We start from the raw sequence: 26213 nt of genomic DNA, 5'->3' as shown, positions 1-26213 counted from the left end.
ATACATACAAACATGTATATCAATATATATGTATAATTTTGGACATGCAGTTTTAAAACTTTTCAGTGTGATTTTAAATTGACCAACACCAAAACTATTTTTAATTGATGCAGTGAAATTTTTATTTAATTTTGAAACTAAAACTAGTTTCTTACAAACGCCAGTCTAGAGCAATGATTTGTACCAATCTATCTTCTTGCATTATCCACCAATTTAAAGAATTGTGGCAAGCCATCATTATAATTATCTACCACAAGTTTTTTTTTGGATGTATTAACATGTTTTGTTATCCAACTTCCAAGTTCGTCTGCATTTTCCTCATTTTAGAAGTTTTCAGCAATAAATAAAATCTTTTGTCATTTCCGCAAGAATACTGGATGCACTACTAACAACAGAAGACAAATTTAATAAACTTCATGATAGCCATTCAGGGATTGTGGTGACAAGCAATCATAAGAATTGTCTACAATAAGGTTGTTTTGCTTTATTTGCCTGTTATGTTACCCAACTCTCATACCATACTGCATGTTTCATCCCAGAACTTTAAACAAGAAATAAACTTTTTTGAGTTGGAAAAAATTCTTTGTCGTTATGTAAACAAAACATAATGCAAAGTTACCAAACAGGAAAAGTATGCAAAATGTAACATAGAATGGAAACAAAACATTCTCAAAATAATGATGTTTTTAATTTCAATTCCACCTTAGGCAGTTTGATTTTAATATTCATTTGAACAAAAGTCCGGAAGACTCTATGGTTTGCTATTTAAATGCTGCCCTCACCCTCATTTCAGCAAACCGTGGGAAACAGTTATGTTGCATCATTTCAAGGTGTATTTACGATCGGTTTCATTAACCTTTTCCAAAAACACCAAGACAAATGTTGCTATATCACAATTTTTTCAAATCAAAGACAAACAAGGTGAGGAGGTATTGCAGGTTAAACTGATACAAAAATTAGCAAGCTTACTCGGGTTCTTGTCACTAAGGTGTCTGTAAATCACACCATAATTTTAAGCACTTGATTCAATTTCTTTTTATATAAAACCTTGATTGAACATCAAAAGTTATCCACCTACCAAACTCACAGAAAATAGGAGAGTAAACAGTTTATATAGCACCCTTCAAAGCACAGTGGTTCATAATACAAGTTGTTGACATTCATAAAATTTTAACCATTTCTGAACTACTATTTTTTTGGTGAAGAAATTTTGCCATCACCCAACTCCTTTATCACCCAACATGCAGTGGTATAACGGAATCTTTGGAGTAAGAACAAACACAACACACTACTAACGCCAGTCACAATAAAAGAAATGCTCTCATATAAATAACGGGGGGCAAAAATCCACCAAACCATTAGGTGGCGTCGGTGAAGAAAACCAGCCAGCATGCATCCAATCATCTGGAATGAAGCAACACAAAATTTGTTCGGGAGAAAAAACAAAAAATTAGTTTGAAACTGTTTCAAGCAAATCAAGAAAAAATGTACACACAGTTATACACTAATAGCAAGCATAAACTCTATCAGTTAGACAGATGCAATGTTAAATTTTTAGTTTTGTTCAGTTACTCTGTAATAATAACGTATAATTTAGAACTGTGTTCTTACTTATGGGTTTTGTTTACCTTGACTGATTGTAAGAGAATATACTTCATATAACTGTCAGTGATCGCAGGCCAGAAGTAATCTGATTGAAGAAATTCCAACTCATTTCCGATGTCCCTCTGGTCATGGGTCAACGGTTTGGCATGGGTTATAGGCCAGATAACAACCAACGGCAGCAGCACTATTTAAATAATGTTTGCAATAAGCAAGACTTAAAATGTTCAGAGAACCAGTTTTACTTTGACATTAACAATTTAGTTTTACATTAAAAAACGTGTACTCACATGTGTGCAAGATTTGTGAGGCGAAAATATTCAAAATGACCATGAGGCCAGGAATGGCCACAGTTGGATGGTTTCCACGGAAACCAACAAAAGCTGCATTCCAAGGGATTGAGGAAATTCCGCCCTGGTGACCTGTCGCAAACCACCAAAAAGATGAAGAAAGTGACCACAAAGCCACTGCCGACCATGTGACTTTCCAGTTTCCTGACTCACTAGGTGGCATACTACAAAGCACAAATGCATGAAGTACTTCTATCAGCCATGAAAATTAAGTTTAATCAAAAAGAATTAACTATTTTGTAGCCTATTATTATCTGCAATGGAAATTAGTATACATACATACATATATATCAATATTTATGTATAATTTTGGACATACATTCTGAGAATAAAAATACTGGCCCATACTGTTGTTAACATTGTCATGTTTGAAAAAACGTTTGGACATACAAAACTTTTCAGTGTGATTTTAAATTACCAATGTTTTAACCAATTTTTAATTGATGCACTGAAATTTTTATTTAATTTTAAAACTAAAACCAGTTTCTTACAAGCGTCGATCAAGAGCAATGATTTCAAGCAGAAATCCAATCGATATCACAAAGAAAAACATCACAGGGGCAACTTCCACATCAAGAAGTAGAGCAAAGAGAATAAGAAGGACCTGCGTAAACCCAATGATGCCTGTGGAAAGTATGTGGTGGATTCCAAATGCAGCAGGTGGTGCTGGTGCTGGTGCTGCTGATTTATCTGCAAAAAAAGTATTTTCACTAATTAACAATAAAGGAATGCATCTGTTAAACTAAAAAACATTATTTTGTGCTGAATAATATAATTTTTTTTTGCCTAAACAAACAATTAAAAACCTTTATATATGTGAAAGAAGAATTATTAACAATAACACAATGTACAAGTATGGATTTTACGCAAACACTCTTTCCTCATTATTGCAACAACAGGTTTACCAACTAATGGTTAAGGCCAATATGAACAAACTGCATACTGGCCACATTTCTGTTCTCTGTTTTTCGATCAAGATGATATCGTTTCAGTTTGTAAAGGTAGTGAGATTGGATATCAGGGTTGTAGTTTGAAGATGCACCCTTCCTAAAAACAGAAACAGATTAAAAAAACAAAAACCACCCATAGGCATAGTATACACCAGTGTTTCCAAAAATCATTTGTCTGTGAAAACTTGTAATGGTATTTAAGTTTACCACCAAACCATCTAAACTGTTTTCAATAAAGTTTTCTTTTTTTGTATTTTGTATATGATCTTACATGGTTGTTCCCCAAAGACCCACAAATATGCTAATGCAGCAGCTCATGGAACCATTTATATTTCATAATGGAACCCTGTTTGGAAATCGCTGGCTTGTGCTAATTTTACATCACATACATAAGTTAGTAAAATTTAAGTAGTGACAATTGGGAAATTGTATCTCTTACTTGTTGGGGTGGATAATGACCGACGTCACAGGAGAAATGATCCACCAGAGGGCACAGATGAGCAACAACACATAAGCACAACGAGGTAGAAGGGTAATGTATAGGTCAGGTAAATCATCAAGCGCCTGCATGTACAAATGTTACAGCTGGTTACAAAAACAGTTTTGTAAATTTATCATATGTTCTACAACCATTCACTTCACACTTGGATGAGATTCAGATAATTTAACAGCACTTTACATGGAAAATTCCAAGCAAATGTTTCGGATACTTCTGCTGATTGTTGCATGACCAACAGACTTTGTAAGTACATAACATCACTGATATTGAATTTTGGCATGCTAAAATCTCACTATTTCAATGAGGTTAAGAATGCACAAAATCATCCATGTCCTGTCCTTATTAATACACAAAAAACTACTAATGTTTACAAACCGAGGAAGAAATTGTTTGTATCATCCAATGGAAGGCAATAAAAACAACAGTAAGCGGAAGAAGACTTTTACAGCAAACTCTTGAAGGTGATAAAACACAGTTCATGTTCCCACTCTTCGAAAACCACTTCCACACCAACAGGATAATTCCAACAAGCGATGCAACGGACATAACAGGTCTAAAAAAAATAAGATTCACAAATCATTGGAAAAAAATAGGTTTGTTTGTTGCAATAAATAAACTTTTGCACAATCCAGAGAAATGATGGTGCATAACATGACTATAGGATAACAAAAAATTTACTTCCTTATCTAATGTGATGCATTAAATTAACCCTGGAGGAAAGATGAAGGTGAATAACACCAATAATACCAAAGATATAATCGCTAAGTAATAAATACAATATTTAATGAAAATAATTAAAATGACATAAAATTAACCAACTACAAACACTGTCTATCTACACTTACTTCCAAAAATTGGCCCAATCAGTTTCCTCAACAGAAAACTTCACTTCGGAAGAATTCTTGTAGCACCAAAATTGTTCAGGGCGACAAATACGAAAAATAAAAGAGAAACGCGTAACAAAAAGGAGAGCAACACACAGGACGATGCCCAGGGAAAACATTTCCTTGTGAAATGCAACACAAAAATGCATTATTTTTCTCCATGTTGGTGTATGTGCCTTAAACCTCATATTAAATCCCCTCTTGTTAGAATTTCTTATTAACCTAACCAACATGTACCCTTGCATTGTTAAGAACAAATAGCAAATAGTGCGGTCTTCGTTTAAAATAAAACTGTTTGCAGTGTAAATTGCGCCATAAAAAACAACTATTGCAATTTGGGGAAGAAATTGAAGAGGTTTTTCCTTATCCACAGTTACTCTTGCAACTGAAGAAATGATTCCAAACACTAACATGAAAAACATCATGTTTCCAAGTACTTCTTTGGAGACTCCAAAATAATTTAAAAAGCTGACTGCATATGACAGAAACATGGGCCCAAATACAATGAGCAAAGGTGGATTGAGGGAGTGCCACAAAGTAAATGTGGTGCATAAATGCAAACCTATCACCATTGAGAGTTCATCAAACTGAGCCCATATCTCTCTGCACATCTCGCGAGCCAGTCGCATTAGTTTGAAATAATCCTCTACTTGGGTACTGTTTGTATTTTTGTTGGTCAAAATCCCCATGTCCGTAGAAAGGTTTTGAAACGATTCTTGAGGAAAGCTTTGATGAAGTCTGTTGTACTCTTTAAGATACCTCTGGATTTGCATCAGATTTATTTTCAGCATCTCTTTAAGGTTTTCCTCCTGCTCATCTGAAATAGAAAGGGCATCTGAACAGTAGTAAACAGTTTACAACATTATTTTACAAGGCATGGGACAACATGCATGGAAAGCAGGTCTTTGCACAAAATTAATTATTTTTTGTCACAAATTTTAATGAATTTATTGGTGCCCATGCCATTTTATTTTGCAAATGTATTGTTCATATGCGATCTGATCATATTCTCTATGTGCAAAAATAAAATTTGATTGAATTGTCCAAAGCACAGTGCTGAAAAGCAACACAGCCATACACAAGCCACTGTTGTTTCAAATTTTTTACAACCATACAAAATCCCTCACCTCGATTTGTTCCAGGAACAAATGCTGGAATGAAAGTACCAAGATTTGGAAATGGAATTGGAGATCCAAATAACAGTGAAAGAGTCGGTACAATGTCAACCTACACAAACAACAACACCTCAACGAAAAAGAAAAACAAAACCTAAGTAACATATAAACAGCAAAATACCTGCTGTACTTTGGAATCATAGCAGTTTGTATCGAATTCTGTATCACTCGGGGAGTACAAAGCACCAGCTGGACTATAGACAAATAATGTTGTGTCCACTTCATTGGGTGTTGCGCCACCGTGATCACCTGTTTCAGTCATGCCTGAGTAAACAATGTCTCGTGGTTACATAATATGCCAATCTGCTCTTCTATGGTGCAATAAAACTATTGAAGAAATTGTTTTACTATTTTCCGCTCACTGTATCAGGTATAATCAATGGCGCAACATATTAAAAGTTTTGGTCCCACATTATGTTTGCATATATAATGGCTGCACATAACGACAATAAACACAAATTCTAGGAGATAGGCAATAAGTACATAGAGCATAAAATAAAAATCCAGGATAATAGTTAAAATGCTACTCTTACTTTTTACAGAAACATTATAATTGTTGAACCTTACACATATTAACGTACCATGGTCACCCATGACAACTAACAGAGTGTCATTCCTCATCCCATCAACGACTCTTCTGATCATTTGATTCATCTGGCGAAGCTTATACTTCATCTCAGGATGGACAGGTCCATACCTAGTTACATGGTAAAAAAATATATAAAGTATTGTAGTTTTTGTTTAATGGTAATTAATTTATTGTGTGTATTACTTGATTGTTTCAATTTCTACAATAGGTGTAATTATTTATTTTAAAGAAATGAAGATTAACTTGTGGAGTCCTATTAAATTTTGGATGTATTTTTATGCTTCGTTAATGTGATTTGAATAAATTGACCAGCAGCAAAGAGACATACCTGTGACCACAATGGTCCACCCCAAGAAAATGTGCGATTATAAAATCCCAGTGACTTTTTTTCATTTCCTTGTAAATATGACGCAAGACACCATTGTCCACCGTATGTAGATCTTTAACATCAAACGATGGAAACGGAAAAGTTCTCTTGAATCTTGTGTCAAAAATTTAAAAGTTAAGAAGCAAAATATTGTGCAAAAATTAATGCAGATTTTATACAATGTTTAAGTGAATAAAATGTTGCAAACTTACAGTGATGGCACATTGGTGCAAATAAAGCCAAAGTGGTTTGTTTTAATTATCTACCTGTTGGGAAACAAGTTCATCCATGTATCATCACCCATAAATGTTAATCTCTTCCCTTGGCGCCGGAGTTGATCAATGATATTATCTTCGGTGATCTCCGCACTGTCAAAGTTGTTGCTGATGTCCACAAATGTTGGGAAACTCCCTGTTGTGAAACCTTTTATCCTCTGCATTGTAGTTGTTGGTGCGTCAGCTTGGAATCTTGAAAAGTCGAAAAAACAATCATAATTTGATATTGTGTAAAATTTTACTGGGGTTGACCATTAGTCTTAAATAAGAACTGGGTTTCTTTAAATGAAGGCAAAGTCTGCAATAAGGGGTAAATACTGGAATGCAAATTTAAGCAAGACTTAATAAAAAATTAATACATTAAATACATGTACATTTATTATTATAAAATAGTTACCTGAATAGCCTGGCACCAGAGCAGCCCTTTTCCAGAGCCAGTTCTCTCAGTACAGGAAGTTTGTTAATATACGGAAGATGGCTTCTTGAATCATTTTTATATTCGGCAAAGTCGAACCTCAAAGCATCAATAATAATCACAATGGTTCGTGTGTATACAGTGTTTACATGAGGTGCCACCCTACAATCGTCATTTCGACATGAACTTTTTGTTGTCATCTCATGCCTCGTCAATAGAAATCCAGTGGCAAAGTAGTACATGCCGATGAAGTAAAGGCAGACCGTGAAGCCCACATAAGCTATCACCAAACCAAACTTCATTTTCATTTCTGGGACTTTCTCAACGTTTTTATCCATGAGGCTGTTAAAAAAAGTACAATAATAAAAAATTCAGCTACATCATAAAAAAAACAAAGAAACACAATATACATGTAAACTTTTTACAAAAACTGTAAGAGAAAATATCGACAACCTAAATGTCATCACAAACACATTACCAGAGTGATGTCATTAGTATTTTATCTTGTGGAGAAAGATAAAAATGATGTTAACAGTGCATCAACATCAAAATACACACAGGCCTTTTTGATGAAGTCCACACATATTAGGAAAACTTGGGAAGCATATGTATGTTTCAATATGAACTATGGAATGTTACAAATTTGATGATTTTGCTCAGGTTTTGTAAAATATTCTTGCACATTTTATTAACAAGCATTTTTACATTATCTGCTAATATTTCAAACTTTTGTAACAGTATATTGTCTAGTTGGAATGTAGAGACTGTGAAAACCAGTAACTGGGTGGTAATAGTTAACCCAGTGCTTGAGAAGTGCATCAGTTGTGGGATGAATAGTGATACCACACATTGATATGTATGCACTACACTCCCTGGAAGAGGAATGTTACAGCTCTATCAGTGGTTCCCAACCTAGGGTTTGCAGACCCCCAAAGGGTGTGCATAATGGTTTCATGGTTACCGTTAATTAACATAAACAGCCTTTTTATTCATATTTGCACTAATATTTCTATGATCTTTTTCAAGAAGCAAATATTTTACCTGACAAGTCTGACAATAATCCTTTTGGGAATAAATTCCTTCTCTTATAAAAGTTGCAGCAGCTAGTCAAGCTGTGGACACACTAAAATGTATTATCACAATGCTGGAAAATCAGTGTGGGTCAATGTCATTCAATCTTGTTCATAAAGTGCAGATCTTGTGACATTTCCTCATATCCACAGACAGGTTACTAACACAACTAAAATGCACAAATTGAGAAGATCGTTAAATGGCACACACTGGAACAACAATATTTTGCAAACGGATAATATATCTTAAATCAGATGTTTTGAATTTAAATGTTCAATAAAGTGTTCCAATAAAGCCACATGTAACTAACATACACAACCAACTGGTCACACATGACTAAACAACATAGGCATCGGTCATAACAATATGAATTTTTTTTTTTTATATCTACAAACAGACTAATGGAACCTGAGCAAACATATTTAGTGATACAGCTTAAAATAGCACAATTACTGGCAAGTCTGATCGGTCTTTGGTCTTGTCATACATATATACATATTTATTTTAATGCAACATTTATTTTTACTATATTTAATGTAAGTAAATAAATTGTAAAAGCAATTTGCAAAAACCTTATATTGGAAAAGTTTTTTTGTTATAAATTTAAGTTGATCGCACTTTATTTCTGCGTTTCATTGTCTGTGTGCATTGCGGACAATACCACTTTCCCTTTGGTGCTTCTTCAAGTCCAACACAACCATAATGAAACCACTCAATTGGACACTTATCATTGTCACAGCCAACCATTTCACCATAAGATACATGGTTGCAAATACAGTAACGTGGCTCGTTCGGGTCGTAAGTCCATTCCACTGATGTGCCTTCAACGACTTCTACCCTCGACTGTTCATGCGGAGTGTCACTGACATGATGCTCTTTCTTTCGTTGTTCATGTCGAGCTTCTGCTTGCTTCTGACGCTCCTGGACCCAAGCAGCAGCTTTTGAGGTTTGTTTTTTGGTCCTGTATGGCCGATGGACAGTAGCACCCGGTGCAGACCCGATGCTGGAGTCACTGACAATCTCACCACTTGTGTCTAAAGTTTCCACACTTAAACCATCAAATTCACTAAATCGACTTGTGGTTTCGGCCAAGCGTCCTTGATCAAATTTATTTGCAGATGATCGTCGGCTAGATGGGGTTGAAATTTGACCGCGATGTTCTTGGGCTGATGTGGCAGTAGGGTTGAGTTCTTGAGTTTTTACGTCTGGTACTGCAATCAAGAAAATAAGTATAATTACGAATACAATTTTTTTATTGTGCTTTATCCAAATTTGACAACTGATGCATTTAAAATATTACTTACAAAGTTATAAAACAAATATTGGTAGTACTCAAAAAAAGAAACAGAAATATTTGGATATCAATGAAAGTGTATATATGTTGAAGATTTTAATATTTATATATATTTGCGGGTCTTCAGGCAAAAATATATTTTTTTTGTTCGTTGTTTTGGTTGCCATATTTCATTGAAATGTTGATCACAATAAACAGTTTTATTTACAGAAGAACTCAATTTAATTTAGCAATATGCATAGCAGCTTCCGTCCAAAAAAATTTGAAACTTTTACCCACCATCAGTGACTTCCACATTAGGTCGACTCTGAAATGCGTCGCCAAAGAGGCTTCGAATACCAGTTTCCTGCAGCTCAGGATAAAGACCTGGACTCTCAGTATGAAGATGGGTCAGCAGCTCCGATTCAGTTTGAAGGTCAAACCTTGACTTTTTATCAGGAGGTCCATCTCCATTGCTATTCACTATTGATACAAGAGAAGAGCTGGATGCTGATTGGTGAATGTGATGAGCATGATGCCTTTTCTCCTTGTGCGTCTAAAACATTTGAAAAAACACTTGGTACAATTGAATTTTTCAATAAATTAACGAACTTGATTCTTGTAGACATATAAAGACTGATACGGTATTATGTTTATTAATAATTCAATCAATTAAATATCCACAAAATTGATACCTGATATCTGCAACACTAACAGAAATTACAGTTTTTAAATTGCACTGATGCTGAACTCTTTATTAAGACTTGTATCAATAATATTATGATTACCATTCCCGGTATTCTTTGTTGTGTGGAAGAATCGAGCTCCAGGGAGCGTTGTTCCAGAATTTCAGTAATTCCAGCATTGTCGGCTTCTAACTCCATTTTAAATTTTGAAAGTTCTTGGTCCAGTTTACGTAGGTGCCGGTCCACCAAATCATAAATCTGATTTGCCAATTGAACCTAAGCACAACGAAACAATATATTTATTTCTGTAGCCAGCTCCATGTATCACACATTGTTACTTTTTCATCGGCTTCCTCTAGAACTTTGTAATATTCCTTTTTTATATCCTCATACATTTCATCTGCACTAGGGGTTTTCCCCTTTTTCACAAGACATTTCTGAAACAACTTGATCGATCTGTCTTTCAAACTGTCCATAGTGTTTTGCACCTGTCACAGAAACAGGTTTTGTGAATGGTAGTAATTGGGTTTAATACAACCAATTGTGAAAAAACTAATTGTTAATATTTGACACTGTTTATGTCATTATTAAAAGTTGCAAAGAAAACTTTACGCAGTTTTTTTTTATTTTAAACAAAACATTTTGTCCAAAATGCAAAAGCAAATAGTACAGACCTGTGCTTAGTGCTTGTATGTGGAAATTATTTAAAACGGAAATAAAAACAGTATGATGAAAAATGATAAATTATTTACCTGCAAGTCCATTTCTCTCATATCTGTTAATCGTTCACCAAGATCTGATGGCAAATGTTCGATTAACTCCAAGTAATCTTCCAAATACAACATGATTGTATATATACTGACTTAACAATAACCTATTTGCTACAACAATACAACAACCAAACTGAGCCACAACCTGCGAAGAAATCATTGATGCATGAGAACTAATGACGTATTTGAAGGTGTGCTCAGAAGCACGTAATTATTTTGTAGTTTTTTCCGCTGAGAAACTAATTATTCTGCAGTACAAAATTGTTCCTAACATTATACGTTCAAAGCCAGTACACTAAAAAACATCAGAGCAGCACATATAATGTTCACGGAAGGACGCTTTTGCGAGGAAGATAATATGAATTGTTGCTTAATGGGGCTTTCAAAGTACACTTTTTTGTCCTGTCGCTTGTCGCTTCAATTTTTTGCCATAAATGTAAAATACTTGCTTCAGAGCCCCAAAAATTTCTCATCAGTAAATCCAACTTTGAAAAATGTAATTTTTTCTTTGCAAGCAATCATTAAGCTTTATCATTATAATGTTGTGAATCGGTGATATCTTTTTGCACAAATTATGCCAGGGGGCAATCCCCTAAATATTTCGTTGTCACTTTTCTGATTTACTTTCGTCTGTAATAGTTTGTTGACAACAAAAAATATGAATCTGTGCGCACTTTTGATTTTTGCTTTCATTTCTACATTCAAGGAAGTTTCAGGTCACTCCACAGAAGAGGACGGTAAGGTGATTCATGTTGTTTTCTACTTGATAACAATAAGCCTGCTTAAGCTTAAGCACAGTTAAATGTTTATCTTTTGCAGCTGTTATGCTGTGCAGAAAATGTGGAGAAACTATTTTGAAAGCAAGCCAGCTGAAATATGTTCCAAGTTCACTTTCACAATCAAGGTGGAACAAAACCATCCTGGGACTTCCTCACACATTTGTGCAAAAGTTTGAAAATCCACAAAAGGCCATTTTTAATCTTATTACAGCGAAAGCAGCTAATATTCTTGCACATGAGCAGGTTTGTTTGTTTTGTCAGCATAAGATCTATCTTTGACAATAATGAATAAAATAGATCATATTTCCAATATATTTATCATAAAAAGAAATTAACTTTTAGTATTAACCTCATAAGTAAAACATTGCTTTGCAGGCATACTCTGATGCCACTTGGTTTCCAGGATTTGCATGGCGAATATCTGTTTGTCCCAGATGTCACGCCCACCTTGGTTGGAAGTTCCAACCAATCAACTTTAATCACCTGACAGTCTCAGAAAATGACACTTTTGTGGGTTTAATTTTGGACAATCTACTTGAGGAAAAAGAGTCTGACACATTACTGGTTGTTCCAAAATCCTATCTGAGTTAACACCTTGATGAATTGACTTAGGTCAGGGTCTAGAGTTTGACTTTTGTAATCAATACTTGAAAATCGACCAACAAGGTTGGGTTTAAATCCTATTGGGTGTAGGATGTGATTGAATTGCAATACTTTATTTTTGGGGAAGTTTGTGTTAATTTACACTGTAGGTAATGTTATAAATATTCTCCTTGTCAGTTGTCACAAATGTTTTGTGATTGCAAATAAAAACAAAAATTCTGCTTTTCTATTGTAATTTAAATAGTGTGAGCAGAACATTGTGTCTTGGTAAGTTAGGTTTTATTGGGACTTCCATTATTGTGCAAATATTTTAACAGTGCATAGTTGGCTTCTTGCATGCTTTTTTTCAAACACACCGTGGTCGTTCAATAAGTTACATGGACACACAGCATGTTGCGTAATAGTCGTGCAGTTCCGTTAGTATGAGGTCACGATATTTGTTGTAAATTCGCTCCAGGTCAAGTTCTTCTGTTTCTGTGTCGTAGTCGCGGACATATATGCGTATCTGTACAAACAGATAAAAACTTTCGACGTACCATCGTATATTTTGGTGCAAACTTATTCATTTCGTAATATACGGGATCTAATACAGTGTTTCCCAAACGATTTTGTCCGCGGAATATTGAAAGGTCAATTAAGTACGTCAGGAACCCTTAGGCCGTCAGACACATTGAGTAAACTTAAACGTTTTTCACAAGAAAAGTTCATCTTTTGGCTAAAACAGATGGCAGCTCGTGAAACCTTTTATTTTTGTTTATCGAACCATACAGTTCCGTAAAACCCACTATTGTGACATTTAATTAACTGGTGCGGTTGTTTGAACGCTTTCCAAAACGAAATAGAAAGAGTGAAACCATTAGAACCATTGAAAAATACCTTGATGACAACAACGTTGCATTTTCTTTCACTAATCGCTTTCAAAAGTTTCTCTATAAACCTGGTACTGATGTAGGCGCTCATTTTGACGTACCACAGGTTAGGGCTGAGCATGATAAGGGACAGAAGCTCATTTTCGAAAACCTCGTGGGTGTCGGGAAGTTCTGGAAACGTAGAATAAGCGAAACATGTATTGTGAAGTTTATTATCTAGTAAGGCGACTATTTCTTAAAGATTTATTCGACGGTTGGCGCCAAATATTGACATGTGTAAAGTTATGTTCATCTCAGTGGCGGATGCTGAAATACTAGGTTCGGTTATATTATTACTTTACTACATGAAAGTCAGATGGGGGTGTGACAACTGGTGGGTGATATTTTCGGAAAAAAGGCGCATGATACCGCGCAAGCTTGGAAAATGAGTTATAAATAGGAGGTTTATGTTTAAGAAGTGTTGAAAAAATTTGAAACAACTGATATTTAGAATTGTTGACCCAAAGCCTTTGTCCATCTCAAAAACCAACAAAAATACGGGCTTTTAATAATGACGTCATCTTTCTAATGTGCCTTTAAAACAGTAGCAACAACGGATGTATTGTGTATACGTATATCACGTGACGTAACGCTGAGGTCGATTTGTACGTAATTTACGTCATGAATGGATGTTTCGTGTGATTAGGTGCAAAGCATAAACATAATACCGCCAGTATTACATAGCGTAACGTACCAATTCTCATGACCAAATTCGTTTTTTTAATTTGCTTTGGCGCATACATTAAACAAAGCTATCCTTCGACATATTCACAAGTTATATAGGTTCGAATAAATACCAATAATTAAGCGTTCTAGCGTTGACTTGTATCGCGGAAGAATACTTGCAAGGGTGGGACAGATCTGCCAGTCGCGGTCGGCAAAATAGCAACCGTCAAAGGAAATCTAAAAGAATATCACGAATGTGTTACTTTGCATACTAAAGTAAGTTGCGGTTGCTGCGTGCCTTCGTTCTTATGGTTGGATCAGCCAAATGCTATCCGATGAATGCAATTACAGTGTCTGTATATTATGCTCAAAACTACCTTTTCAAGAAGAAAATTGTGTTTCTGTTATAGTATCTCTTAAAACACAATTGTAAAGGCGGGACTTTTGCGTTACCGCTCCTGCTAAAAAGGCTTCTTATCTATATGAATGGGATATGTACAGTAGCTATCAGAAGCAGATAACATAACTTACTTCTGAAAGTGGAATCTGAGGCAAAAGTATTCTGAAATGCTGTTCGTAGGTCATTACCCTTTGAAAGTACATTTCCACTTTGAGGTCACGACAACGTTTGGCCAGGGCTGCCCAGGAATGATCCCAAATAACTTGATTGTGGGGGTCATACTGGGTCACTGAGGTCGTCAAAAGTTGCAACGAATTTTCCTGCAGATTTTCAGCCAAAATCTCCAGCAGTTCCTCTGATATGTAACTGTAGTTCAAATCTAACTCACGGAGACTTTTAAAGTTTTTGAAACACTCAACAAACTGTGGACAATCGAACAGAGGTCTCCTACTCATTATCATGTCCGATATATTGAGATGGGAAACGGTGCCGCCTGTGTTATATCCAAGGGCATACAGGACCTTATATCCGTCGTCAAAACTGGCCCTGGCCCCACGGAGGCTGACCCGTTCTATCGTGTGTTGACTCTTGCAGAAGAATCTCGCCAATGAGGAGCACATGTCCTCCCGGTAGAGCATCCACTGGGAGCGGTCTAACTGTAGACACGGAATCGATAAGGATTTTAACTGCGTTCTGTTCTTAATCATGAAGTTCAAACAGACTTTTACACATTTTTGAAACTTTTTGCATACGCCTGAAGACACGGGGCTGAACAGTTTAAACTCGACGTGACGTAAGTACCTCCCAAAGGTTCGGGTAAAGTTCGTTGCGTACTTATACGGTCCGTGTGTAAGATCCCGAGGGTTGCGACCCGAAAATCTGTAGGTTTTATTTCGCCACAGAGCGGCGCTGTGGCGTATGACGTCATACCAGCGTTTGCAGACGAATTGCGCCTTCAAAAGACTGACTTCGTTCAAATTGGAAAAGATTTTCTCCAAAACCACATGTGGCAAATTGTCCCAATCCCGCGATTCCGACTGGTTTGAATTCTCCATCCATTGTGACGTTGCCTCCTGGTTGTGACGTAATAAATCGGGAAGATCTTGCTTTACATTGCTAGGTCCTTCGGCAAGATCTTCGTGACCCACCAAGCTCATAATTGTGTCCGAGCCTTCTACCTCCACGGTAATGAGCCTCGCATAACCTCCCCATTGTGACATAACTTTCCTCTTTGACAGAATGTTTATGACTTCACAAAAACAGTTTAGTGATTTACAATATATCACGTTTTTTCAGCAAAGCACTTAATCAACTGGTACCGTACCTAATAACCACAAAGTCCCCGGTGTTTTGGCAGTTATATTTTTAATGGGTGGGTCATTTGACGCTTTGTATTGTCGAATACACGTATTGTCAGAAAGATGTAGTAAATGGTCACGTGTTGCCAGTTTTATTAACTGCAACATGCTGGTGTGATGACTGTATGTTGCAACGCGAAACGACATCTCTTAGCCGACTATCGACCAACGTCACCAAGAAAACGTGGTTCTTTAATTGCGAAAGTACTTTTTGCCCTCAGGCAGATACTAGTATAAGGTAGACATGCAAGTTCCGCACCATTGCCAACTTGGCATTGTTGCCGGGAGCAAGCCAAGCATGCTATGAGTGGTTGGATCAAGTCTCGGCATATTTCGCTTAAATCCAGCCATGCTTTGTTTGTTACACACAGCTTTTCTATCAGCAGTGTTTTTGTATTATTTCCTTGCGCACTTTTGAGGGCATCACATTGATTCGTGCTACACAATGCTATCCGGATATTATACTAATTACGTATTTAATACTCTATTTAAACATGCTGAGAAAAAGGCAGGTATGTTGCAGGCTATGCGAGTTCTGTCCATAATAGAATGTAATGAGGTTCATTGAGGTGTGCAGTTGAAACACAAAAATGGGGTTTGTCCATTCTGAAGGAATGCACTTGGATGGGATGAGCTTGTACGCGGTTGTGAGTCTGTATCAAGCTTGGTTACAGTTCTTAGTGTCCTCTTTCGCAGGGGCGTTGCCAACGGTGTTAGTATATGGACCTATCCTGCCTTCATCGGCAGGAAGCCTGTAAGCTTTAATGATTGATTCCATGGGAAATAGTCTTTGTTGCGAAACAATAACGGGTCTCTACTCTAAGCCTTTGTGTAAAAAAAACAGTGTTGATTATGGTGTACCAATACGCTTGATATCTTCAACACTGAAGGAAAGGCAGTTACAGTTCCACAGGGTAGTGTAAGCTTAAACTTTGTATCATGTTTTGGTGTCTTAAACTCCGCCAGCAAATGTAACGGTGTTTGAATTTTATTGCCTTATGGCGAGATGTATTTAATGTACATTGAAACAACTTGTAACTGAAACAACAAAGTGTTGACTGTTTGTCTCATTAACTTGTGGCGTCGTTTTCTTACGTCTAGCATCACTCGCCATACCATGTCACGATGTTATTTTCGAAACTGTTGTCAAGCACCCTGTTTATCCTTTCGATTATGTCATTGGTCTGGCAATAGTAACGGCGCGGTGTTTTCCAAGGAATATTTTCTCGCATAGGAGAAAGACCGCCAGAACATCGGCGCACCAAATGCTGTTGCCTGGGTCAGCTGACACGTAACGCCTGCTGCGTGAAGCTGCACAGGAAACAGGCCACGAATGCGGTATATGAGAACACAATGCATTTTGTGATGAAAAAAGGTGTAGATCACATGGGAGCTCTCCCAGCTATTGGCAAGTAAGAGGTTAAATATTTGTTCAGTGGGATGTAGCGAAGCGTGTGCCCTCCAACGCCATAAATCCTTTGTTGAGCGAATAATCACCTGGTTTATGGTGGAATGTTTCGGAACAGTAGGTAAAAATATTGATAGAAACAGCATTGAGTGTTGCAGCCGCCACCTATAAGGGTACATACAAGAGTGAATAGACTACAAAAACTGCCTTGTTTGCACAACCCATGAAAAACTTTCACAGCAAATAGAGAGATGGGGTGCGGTATTTCGTAAGACTGGGATAATACAGACGTTGCGTCTGAGGGCTACTGTACTGTTATAACAGAATGTGATATAATTCGTGTGACAAAACTAGGTTTAAGGTTGCGGATTCATTTGTTCAGCAATAACGCATAGTTTTGTTGAACATATGTTAAACCGACGGATGCACAGTATTTGCAGTTTAAGTTGAATCAGATGATTGTTTTGCTACTGCTGTGATTAGGCTTTGTATGTAACACTCAGAATTGTAGACAGTTTGGAGATGTTTTTATTGGTGTGTTTGCTTGACGGCCTGTTATACAATTCTGGGCGAATTCATTAACAAAGTTTTGTGTCTAAACAGGTATAAAAGTGCTAATTTACGTGTTTGCTTGTGTGACAATGGGCAACGCTTTAGAAGGCCAATCAGCGGCAGTTGATATTGTGATCATTGGTGGAGGGCCCACTGGACTTGGGGCCGCTTACAGGTAAAAGACGATGCTGGTTTGCGGAAGTTGACGTGTAAATGGAAATATATATGTTAATTACCACAGAAAAGCATTGGCGCTACTTAAGTCATTATTTAATCGATTAGATACAAAATCACGGCATAGTTAATTCAGTGATTTAAGTATTGCTCGAGAGGAAATAGAGCTTACTGCATTTGGAAACCAGTAAACAAGAGCTATAGGCATTGGGGTTTGAAAACGGACATTTTAAAGCATTCTTAACACGTTTGCCGTTGCACAGAAGCAGGTACAAATTTTTGTTTCCAGGTGCAAAAGTAGCTTCCGGAATACCAAGCGAAACAAAACTTAGACCCAAGTAAAAAAACACAAAGACTGCTTAAAACAACCGGTGACCCACAGCGTAACTTCAGTCAAACCTGTCGGGGCGTGACGAATAGAAAACGTGGCGCGGGTTTTGTGACAGAACAATACAAACAACGCTCTACTTCTTTTTAATTCCTTGCAGGTTGAAGCAGTATGGCTACGAAAATTGGCTGCTCTTGGACGCCGAAAAATATCCCGGCGGTTTGGCAGGCTCCATTAAGACGGCAGAGGGATTTCGCTTTGATCATGGTTATAAGACCCTTTCCAGCCACTACGAATATTTCGACCGCGTTATCGACTCTCAGTACAACGAAGTGACCGCAAAAACCATGGTCAGACGACAAAGGGACAATTACGTGTATCTGCGCGAAAGCTTAGTGAAATACCCGGTCCAGAATAATCTCAGCGGTTTGCCCCCGACCGAAAAACAAGCTTGCCTCTTGGATTTGGTTAAAGCGCGCTTAGAGAAGAAGGACAACCCGCCGAGGAGTGACGTCAACAACTTAGACGAGCACTTGGTTGCGGAATGGGGAGAAACCCTTTGCAACCTTTTCTTTCGCCCCTACATATTCAAAGCTTGGGCATATCCTACCGGCAAACTACGTTTCGATTGGACAGACTACAAAATTGCACCAGTAAATATTGGTGATGACGTCGGTCGTGTGTTCAGTGACGAACAAAGAGATCCCGGTTAGTATTCTGTTACACATTGATATTGGTGTATTAGATAAACTAATGTCGCTTGACAAGTAATTGAAAGACAATGCTTTTACTACAAGTCTGTTCGGCCACAATTACTAACGGCCTCCCGTAACCACTGTTTATTAAGCACAAATTGTTGACAACCTGAAAGAAATTTGTGCAAATACGAAATTAGAATCAACATTTGTATTCTTACCAACTTTTTTGTGGGACATTTGCCCTTACAAAAATGTACATTCACGTTACTCTTCAGGGTTACGGTTGTGTTTTTTTTTATAACAAGCGGTAACTCTACAAATATTAAGACTGTGCTTTTTCACAAAGTATGTTTTGAATGCCACGATATTCACAGAAGATTTTAGATAGCTAGTTTTCGAGATGTCTGTAGTCAAGAACCACTTGGGGTATTAGGCGATTATACCGCGAATAAGAACTTGGTGGAAAGTTTTAAACTTATTTTAGTTGTTGTAAAGCTAAGTGGTAGCGCCAAAGGCAACTTATAGCGGCTATCTTCAAGTATCTTGAAGGCTTTCGCCTTCATAATTTGCACATTATAACCTTTTAGCCCAAATACGTATTACCACAGACAGCTTCGCAACTCAAACAAGTTATTTCATCTCAATCTGACGTCATGTAACCGTGTATTGTTACATCACAATCAACAGGTTGGGGAGTTGACGCGACTTCAATGTACCCAAGCAAGGGCGGTATGATTGGGTTTTGGAGAGGTCTGGCCAAAACCCTTCCCAAAAGCAACGTAAGGTTCAAGAGCGAAATATCCCAACTCGATATTGAAGGCAAAAAGTTGGTCACAAAGGCTGGCTTGGAGATCAAGTGAGTGACTTTTGATAGAATGCAAACGAATATATTTTATGCGAAAATGTTTTAACTCTGCGAATAACATCAATATCTGCAAGCTGTTATAAATTTTCATGGTGAAATGATTTTAAAACTAAGTGTTTTTCAAATAATTGTTAAAAAAACGCACAATTTGTGTCTGGTTAGCAACTGTGTGCTTAAACTAAATAGCCCGCATATAGTCGCACAATATAGAGACTCGATATGTTTGGGCGCACACAGTGTATTTGAACCATCACACGAAGCATTGAACAAACAAAATATATTCGACGTCACAGTTACAAACAGTTGATCAGCACGATGCCACTGACCGCCTTACTGGATCTTGCTGACAGAAGCGATCTGTGTGAAAGCATGGTCCATTCCTCACTCTTCGTTGTTTGCCTTGGTGTGAGAGGGGTGAGCCCGCACCGTGACGTCACTGGTACGTCATATTGTCACCTTCATTCTTCCTTTGGTAACTGGAGGAAAGTCAATATTTTGTTAACAACCCACGAACGTTGTTTTTGTGTTTGCTTGGCGTGCGGTCGTTTTGACAACCACTTTAAATACTCAAGGACTTGGCTCAAATGAAACTTAATGCTAATATTAGGTTTCTGGACATGGAAAACATACACAATTTTTTGGCGTGCCACCATTTTTGGAATTTGTAAAAAGAGCCCAAAATTTTTACTCCCTTGGTGATGATCTAACAGCTCTTAGTACTAACAACAAGAGACACGCGAGTCACTTTATCCTGTTTTGCATACAAAATAGTAGCAAATCGATTTAACTTTAACAGCAACATGGAGATTGTGGTTTGTTTTTGGCAGGTTGCATCTACTACCCCGAGTCGAGCACTCTTTTCCACCGAGCTGTCATTTTCTCATCCCACGACCCGGATAGTGTCCCATCGAGTGACGTCAATTTGTCTACTATCAAACTGGCCAATGGGGAGCAACCATCGGATGCTGCTACTGAGAAGCCAGGACCTTACTGGTCACTATTACTCGAAGTGAGCGGAGGGCCACTGAAAACGGTTTCCGAGTCGACAGTCGGTATGTTGTGTGTTTACATTGTTATTGTCAGTTACGGTATAAATGCTTTGTGGCTGGTAGACCTTATAACGGTGCCGGAATCTAAAGGTTAAAAGCCTGTACACTAAAACAACTTGTGTACCATTTTACAACATTGCATTTGGTTTGGCTTGTACGTAATTACGTTGAAATAACTCAATATAAGATGTATGTGCGCGATAGTATGGAATTTTGTTATCTAAGATTTTTCTTTGCAGTCGATACTGTGATCAAAGATGCTTGTTCCGTTGGCTTGGTACAAGAAAGCGATGAGATTGTTTCAATCCATTTAACGGAAATGACGCATGGCTACCCACTACCAACTATAACATCCACCGAGAAGGTACAGTTATGAGGGTATTAATGGCATATGCAATAGTTGTGTGAAGCCCAGCTGTAACCACGGGATATTAACCCCGGCATTGTAAGCGGGACGTATACTTACAAAAACAACCTGAACCTCACTACTGTGGGTGCCAGACAATATTTCATTGGTAAAAACACTATAATTTTTCAAAGCAGATTGACGAAGCTCTTGGGTGGCTCAAGTCGAAAGACGTTTGGAGTCGTGGACGCTTCGGGTCATTTAAATACGAGGTTGGGAGCCTCGACCACTGCTTTATACAAGGGGTGGAGGCGGTCGACAACATGCTTAAAGGCACACCGGAATCCTGCATCACCAGGTGTGACCTCGTCAACCAACCACAAAAATCGCCAATTCCGTCTTTCGACGTCGTTCCACTAGAGGGCGTAGTTGTGTCCCAGCTGGCTGTTGCCAACGGGGAGTTTTCTGAGGAGGGCAGCGTCATCAGTGACGACACAATCGATCCCATTGTTGTGTCGGATTCCGAGCAGAGTATTATCAACGCAGGAAATGTGAGAAACGCCATAACCACCGAGCCCAATCACGTGACAGATGAAGAGACCAATCAATGAGCGTTACGTTGCGTTGCGTAAAACGATGTGCAATAGTTTTCCAAACTCAGTAGACGGATGCCTTATGGTGCTGCGCACGTGGACAAATGTTTGTTTATGGTGCTGCATAGCCGGATATAAAGGCTTTTATAGTCGAAGCTGCTTTCTGTGTAGTCTTTGCGTATTCGCGCAGTTAATTTTTTGTTTGTTGTTATTTTGTTTTTATAAACACCTATGCTTATCAAACAAATATACAAGCTTCAAGCAACATATTTCGCAGAACTCTTTAGCGGAAAAGGTATCAACAATCCAGTTATGCAAAAATGTCAGAAGAATCATTTGACAACTAACTAAAGCAGAAACTTTCTAAACCGCAAAAGTGGTCCCCACAATCATAATATTTTCATTTGCAAGTGTCGCACCATAGTTATGTGTTTTTGAAAAAGTACAACCACCAACGTAGAAGTGAACATAAGTGGATAGTTTGACTGTTTGTACATCATGACGGCCATGGTAGCACACAGAACTGTTCTCCTGAGCAACTCCCTAAAACCGTATAATATACCCTAAATATTTATGGCCGGGCTTACCGATTTTATCCTATGTTCGTAGGACTGGAGCACAAGCGAATCACGTTGATGCGCGTGACTTTCCTGTGTGGTTTTGTGTTTTATGCCAGTTGATTACAATCCCACACTTACTTGTGCCACAGAAGAGATCTTTCATAATTTCTTCATCTTCTTGCGAGGAATCTCTTCAACGTCTTGCTCTAAACAATATAGGATTCATATCTTAGCAATAGAACAAATAATGGTTTTATAGAGAGCTACAGAGACGGCCAATGTTTCGACCTAATAGCTCTCAGCAGTGCAGCTGAGGTGTAACTTACAACGGTCTTGTCAGCTATAAAGCCGCATGCCGAATGCTCTTTAACTGACAAAATCTAGCTACACCATAACTGCACTGAAAGGATTCGTATTTGTCACAACATTAAACGTTGACAAATAACTTGAAAGATGTAAAGGATGATCGTCTGCTACCAGTAAACACGTTTGGTTCCATAATATGGAACACTGTTTAGGAAAAAAACAACCCTTTTTAGAGCTAAGTTTAGTAACTAAAACATACCTGGATTAGGTGATAACGTTATCTCCAGTGTCGTCATAGTCTGTTTACTGTTGTTGGGAATATATGATTCTGACGTAACAATGGCGGATAGTTTTTCATCTTTGTTTTCGGGTTCAGTGGCGCTGGTGGTTGAGGTTTGTTCAACTTGGGAGGAGAGAAAGTTTTTCGAATCTTCCTCACTCTCAAACATCACAGTTTCAGGATTGTTAATAATCTGTGAAAATAGGGGATAATTTGTGTTTGTGTGGAAGCACAATAATGATCAATTTTACAAGTTGAGAAAGTTCACATAATTTCATTGTTTGACATGCAATTTACAAACAAGGAGACTTCCAACGTTTTTACAAAAACTGCCAAAGCATGCCAACAATAAAATGACCGATACCTCTATAAGCTTATCAGCATCTATCGAACCTTCCATATCTTTTGGAGTTTTTACAAGAAGGTATTTGGTTTGCATGCTGTCATCAACAATTCCAACTGTAACCCATTCCTTTTTGGAGACATCCCCCTGTATATATTGTGTGAGTATATTTTTCTCAGGATATTAACAAACTAAGCTTCAAAGTTTAGTTGAAAAGGAAATTTACATGCTGTTAACCCAGTGGAACCCTGCGATGCCAATTGTAACCTTCGGAGGTGCCACATGATTTTCTTTGTTTTTGATAATTTTTCAGCATGTGGTTCATAATGACATTAGCCTTCCATTAAGAATCAGAAACAAAGGCTGATTGCTGCAATAGTGGAGCTTGCCCATTGGTTTGCCGCAATATCTTTATAAATTGTGCAGTTAGGCTGTGGGCCAAGGAAGTTAGGAACCACTGGGTCAACCCTCTTGTACAATCCTACCTTGTCTTCTGTAGGCACAATAGGTGTGACTGCTTTCTTTTTCGTTTGAAGTTTTGCCTTAGTGTGGCTTGTGGCTGGTTGAACTGTGGATCCGACAGAAAGAAGGATTTCTGCGGCAGTTTCATCCTTAAACAAAAAATACAGATAAATACTGCTTTGAAACACCTTGAAAGTATTTTGAATGCTTTTTTGGGGGGCATTTTTAAATATTTTTGGTGTGTGTCAAAAAGGTTTACAGGCTTCACAGCAAAGGCATTACAGCCAAGCTGGATCTGGCAGTGGGGCAATCCTGCCTTGCTATGCGAAAGCATAGTATCACTTCTGCAAAACTGCATGAATACATAAACTTCATAATGACATAATATTCATTGATGGATGAAAACTACTTACTATTTACATGTCGGTGTAAGACAAATACCTACATTATTTTAATTTACTTCTCTGAAAAAATACTATGAACATTCAGTGTCTTCTAGTAACTTAAAATAGAACACAAAAATTTAAATTATTTTATACATCTTTTCCAATGTGGCTGGCTGGTTGAATATTGTTGGTTGCTTGGTATGTTTCATCATTCGATCCCGTCACCTCCAGTAAAAGTTGCTAAACACAAAACAAATTGTCACAAAAATTGCAACAGTTGACAGCATGTGGTGGTAATAATACAGAATTTTTAACTGTATCTCTTACTACACATTGTTCTTACATTAATGTAGCTGCTGATTTGGCAAAGAGTGTCCATAAAAAATCCTCTTGTTTGAAAATTGTGGTTGCAAACTATTTCACAGCGTGGCGTAAGCTCGTTAAAGACCTCCATTAACTAAATACAAACAAGACGTTACACACAGTTCAGCCTGCTGTTATGTACAAATCAGTGATACCTTTTCGAGCACCTGTACAGTGTTTTCAAGTTTGGTGTGCTGGTTTGCAAACATTTCAGTGAGACAACTTTTAACTAGAGTATCTGTTCTTGCAGGAATTAATTCCTCCGCCATAATCTGTAACAAGCTTAAATAATCTCATAATTGACTGTGAGCAGAAACTGACCTTCAATTCATCAGTAGTCATGGTGGAATAAATGGTCTTGGTCGAATGGCTTCTCTGTCTTCTTGAATGGAAATAGTCAATAACAACATCATGGCGGGGGTCATTTTGAAATAAGCCATCAACTAGCTTTAGAATGAAAAATAGTTTGAGTAAAAAATAAAAGATGTTTTAACACAAGCATGTTTTAGTGGCCTCTGCGCACGTTAATTAAGATAATTTTGGGATGCAGACCAAGTTAACAAGAGCACATTGCACTGCCAAGCACACAAACCAATGAAAATTTAGTTCACAATAACATTAAAATCATGAAACACTAAACCCAAAGAAACAGAAGTGCACATGCATGCCAAAACTATGAATAACAGCTTACAATTTCTCACCTTTGCTATATATTCTCTGCTATTCTTTACTCCTAGTTTGGATGATAATCCATCTGCACGTAGACCCCTCTCCACAATATCAATGTACATTTCATCTGCTGTAATTCGAATGGGTTTTGAACAGAAGTTTCTTGACCCTTTCACATCCAAAAACGTGCCTAAACGCCATTAGAATTTAGGAAAAATTTAAAAAATAAATTTGATTTTTTGGTAGCTGACCAACATCATACCATGAAAATGAATATACAGATACACATTTATATGTTCAAGTAATCAGTATATATATATATATATATATATATGTATATATATACAGGTCCAAGGCTTTACGAAAATTTTCTCTAAATTTTGAAACAAGTGATCACAGTTTTGATAATGGTTTCAGGTCGAAGTCATTTTATTGGGTAAAATTTTAAGTTTATTTATGATATTAACCTGAGGCATCCAGTCTTGTTCCCCTTGGCAACTGACTTACAAGCTTTTGTTGTGAAAATCCTTTGGACATGTTTGTAATTCGGTAAAACTATGAATATAAAGTGACAGCAAAAATTTGAATTATTTTAGACCAATTTGAGTCTTTATAATAATTTTCTCTGGATTCGGTCAATGTTGTGTCAACAATAAAAAGCTGCACAGTAAAATTGTGTCTGGTATATCAACACGCCACAGAAGTAGGTCTTGATTTGTAGCAAAGATTATGTGGAGATTTGTCTATGAGAAAAGATGAAATAGAAATTTTGGAAAAGCTTAAACCAATAACAATAGGTTAGTGTGAAACTGGCAAATGAACCAAAACAATTTTCAAAGTTGCCACTTTGGGGATTTCGAACACGTTTTCGTTACAGCAAACAAACACATATTCGTTACAGCTAAATTTCACAAATATGTTTTATCACGGGTAGGAAGAAACAAAAAAGACAATAAAACTATAAACTCTAACCACACTGTATTATCCTCAAACTAGTTTTGCCAAACAACCATTGTTCCAATTTTCTGGACGGTTGTGTGTGGTGGATGAAGGAATTTTAGACGTCACTAAAGTTACTTCCTTGGCAAAAAAAGTACACACACTTGGCAGTTATGATATAATTAATGGTGGGTATTGCCATTTATTAACGATAAATAAATATTGGAAAACTCATAGTTTGTCAAAAAAAGAAAATAACAACCCAAATATAT

At 37.3% G+C, this 26213-nt stretch overlaps 6 protein-coding genes across 8 annotated transcripts; 2 read left to right on the top strand and 4 right to left on the bottom strand.

Annotated features, from left to right (window-relative positions):
• Positions 1–712: 712 nt before the first annotated feature.
• LOC145899128 (GPI ethanolamine phosphate transferase 3, catalytic subunit-like) lies at positions 713–8288 on the bottom strand. The gene is made up of 15 exons (XM_082987846.1): positions 8148–8288; positions 7089–7448; positions 6683–6883; positions 6378–6530; positions 6042–6157; positions 5582–5724; positions 5413–5512; positions 4247–5102; positions 3777–3954; positions 3342–3466; positions 2896–2999; positions 2444–2642; positions 1893–2116; positions 1629–1789; positions 713–1404 (listed from the first exon to the last, which is right to left on the bottom strand). The coding sequence occupies exons 2-15, from the start codon at positions 7442–7444 to the stop codon at positions 1189–1191; spliced, it is 3132 nt and encodes a 1043-aa protein (XP_082843972.1). The 5' UTR covers positions 7445–7448; positions 8148–8288; the 3' UTR covers positions 713–1188.
• Positions 8289–8350: 62 nt separating this feature from the next.
• On the bottom strand, positions 8351–11040 carry LOC145899132 (inhibitor of growth protein 3-like). The gene is made up of 5 exons (XM_082987851.1): positions 10889–11040; positions 10475–10624; positions 10239–10412; positions 9751–10006; positions 8351–9388 (listed from the first exon to the last, which is right to left on the bottom strand). Exons 1-5 carry the CDS (start codon positions 10979–10981, stop codon positions 8781–8783), a joined length of 1281 nt encoding a protein of 426 aa, XP_082843977.1. The 5' UTR covers positions 10982–11040; the 3' UTR covers positions 8351–8780.
• Positions 11041–11424: 384 nt separating this feature from the next.
• On the top strand, positions 11425–12433 carry LOC145899182 (protein cereblon-like). Its single transcript, XM_082987911.1, has 3 exons — positions 11425–11643; positions 11726–11928; positions 12061–12433. Exons 1-3 carry the CDS (start codon positions 11565–11567, stop codon positions 12274–12276), a joined length of 498 nt encoding a protein of 165 aa, XP_082844037.1. The 5' UTR covers positions 11425–11564; the 3' UTR covers positions 12277–12433.
• A 228-nt stretch (positions 12434–12661) lies between these two features.
• On the bottom strand, positions 12662–15419 carry LOC145899131 (F-box only protein 39-like). Its single transcript, XM_082987850.1, has 4 exons — positions 14394–15419; positions 13994–14099; positions 13165–13328; positions 12662–12793 (listed from the first exon to the last, which is right to left on the bottom strand). Exons 1-4 carry the CDS (start codon positions 15417–15419, stop codon positions 12662–12664), a joined length of 1428 nt encoding a protein of 475 aa, XP_082843976.1.
• Positions 15420–17635: 2216 nt separating this feature from the next.
• On the top strand, positions 17636–22357 carry LOC145899129 (uncharacterized). Of its 2 annotated transcripts, none has more exons than XM_082987848.1 (7): positions 17636–17755; positions 18243–18790; positions 19468–19636; positions 19939–20084; positions 20473–20697; positions 20934–21058; positions 21238–22357. In XM_082987848.1, exons 1-7 carry the CDS (start codon positions 17670–17672, stop codon positions 21649–21651), a joined length of 1713 nt encoding a protein of 570 aa, XP_082843974.1. In that variant the 5' UTR covers positions 17636–17669; the 3' UTR covers positions 21652–22357. The 2 variants fall into 2 exon arrangements, with proteins under 2 accessions (XP_082843974.1, XP_082843973.1); XM_082987847.1 differs by having other exon boundaries at positions 21235–22357.
• LOC145899133 (uncharacterized) lies at positions 19984–26069 on the bottom strand. 2 transcript variants are annotated; one of them, XM_082987852.1, is made up of 11 exons: positions 25470–26069; positions 25035–25192; positions 24655–24780; positions 24489–24605; positions 24314–24427; positions 24124–24210; positions 23608–23733; positions 23144–23296; positions 22759–22972; positions 22332–22399; positions 19984–20121 (listed from the first exon to the last, which is right to left on the bottom strand). In XM_082987852.1, the coding sequence occupies exons 1-10, from the start codon at positions 25537–25539 to the stop codon at positions 22353–22355; spliced, it is 1212 nt and encodes a 403-aa protein (XP_082843978.1). In that variant the 5' UTR covers positions 25540–26069; the 3' UTR covers positions 19984–20121; positions 22332–22352. The 2 variants fall into 2 exon arrangements, with proteins under 2 accessions (XP_082843978.1, XP_082843979.1); XM_082987853.1 differs by having other exon boundaries at positions 23144–23269.
• Between the last annotated feature and the right edge of the window lie 144 nt (positions 26070–26213).

This window comes from Ascidia mentula, chromosome 4 (genome assembly GCF_947561715.1).
Source record: "Ascidia mentula chromosome 4, kaAscMent1.1, whole genome shotgun sequence".
NCBI classification, from domain to species: Eukaryota; Metazoa; Chordata; class Ascidiacea; order Phlebobranchia; family Ascidiidae; genus Ascidia; species Ascidia mentula.
This window is presented reverse-complemented; position numbering and strand designations above follow the sequence as displayed.

Coding starts and splice junctions, on each gene's coding strand:
- LOC145899128 (XM_082987846.1), bottom strand. CDS start 7,444: ATGGATAAAAACGTTGAGAAAGTCCCAGAAATGAAAATGAAGTTTGGT. Junction 6,884..7,088: donor TCTGGTGCCAGGCTATTCAG/GTAACTATTTTA, acceptor CGACTTTTCAAG/ATTCCAAGCTGACGCACCAA. Junction 2,643..2,895: donor AGAGAACAGAAATGTGGCCA/GTATGCAGTTTG, acceptor CTTTTTTTGCAG/ATAAATCAGCAGCACCAGCA.
- LOC145899132 (XM_082987851.1), bottom strand. CDS start 10,981: ATGTTGTATTTGGAAGATTACTTGGAGTTAATCGAACATTTGCCATCA. Junction 10,413..10,474: donor TAGAGGAAGCCGATGAAAAA/GTAACAATGTGT, acceptor CGTTGTGCTTAG/GTTCAATTGGCAAATCAGAT. Junction 10,007..10,238: donor AACAAAGAATACCGGGAATG/GTAATCATAATA, acceptor CAAATGTTTTAG/ACGCACAAGGAGAAAAGGCA.
- LOC145899182 (XM_082987911.1), top strand. CDS start 11,565: ATGAATCTGTGCGCACTTTTGATTTTTGCTTTCATTTCTACATTCAAG. Junction 11,644..11,725: donor TCACTCCACAGAAGAGGACG/GTAAGGTGATTC, acceptor TATCTTTTGCAG/CTGTTATGCTGTGCAGAAAA. Junction 11,929..12,060: donor ATATTCTTGCACATGAGCAG/GTTTGTTTGTTT, acceptor ATTGCTTTGCAG/GCATACTCTGATGCCACTTG.
- LOC145899131 (XM_082987850.1), bottom strand. CDS start 15,419: ATGAGCTTGGTGGGTCACGAAGATCTTGCCGAAGGACCTAGCAATGTA. Junction 13,329..13,993: donor GCTAGAACGCTTAATTATTG/GTATTTATTCGA, acceptor CTACGTTTCCAG/AACTTCCCGACACCCACGAG. Junction 12,794..13,164: donor GCAACGTTGTTGTCATCAAG/GTATTTTTCAAT, acceptor CTGTTTGTACAG/ATACGCATATATGTCCGCGA.
- LOC145899129 (XM_082987847.1), top strand. CDS start 17,670: ATGGGCAACGCTTTAGAAGGCCAATCAGCGGCAGTTGATATTGTGATC. Junction 19,637..19,938: donor AAGGCTGGCTTGGAGATCAA/GTGAGTGACTTT, acceptor TCGACGTCACAG/TTACAAACAGTTGATCAGCA. Junction 20,698..20,933: donor GGTTTCCGAGTCGACAGTCG/GTATGTTGTGTG, acceptor TTTTCTTTGCAG/TCGATACTGTGATCAAAGAT.
- LOC145899133 (XM_082987852.1), bottom strand. CDS start 25,539: ATGTCCAAAGGATTTTCACAACAAAAGCTTGTAAGTCAGTTGCCAAGG. Junction 25,193..25,469: donor AACAAGACTGGATGCCTCAG/GTTAATATCATA, acceptor AATGGCGTTTAG/GCACGTTTTTGGATGTGAAA. Junction 23,734..24,123: donor CCAGCCACATTGGAAAAGAT/GTATAAAATAAT, acceptor TTTTTGTTTAAG/GATGAAACTGCCGCAGAAAT.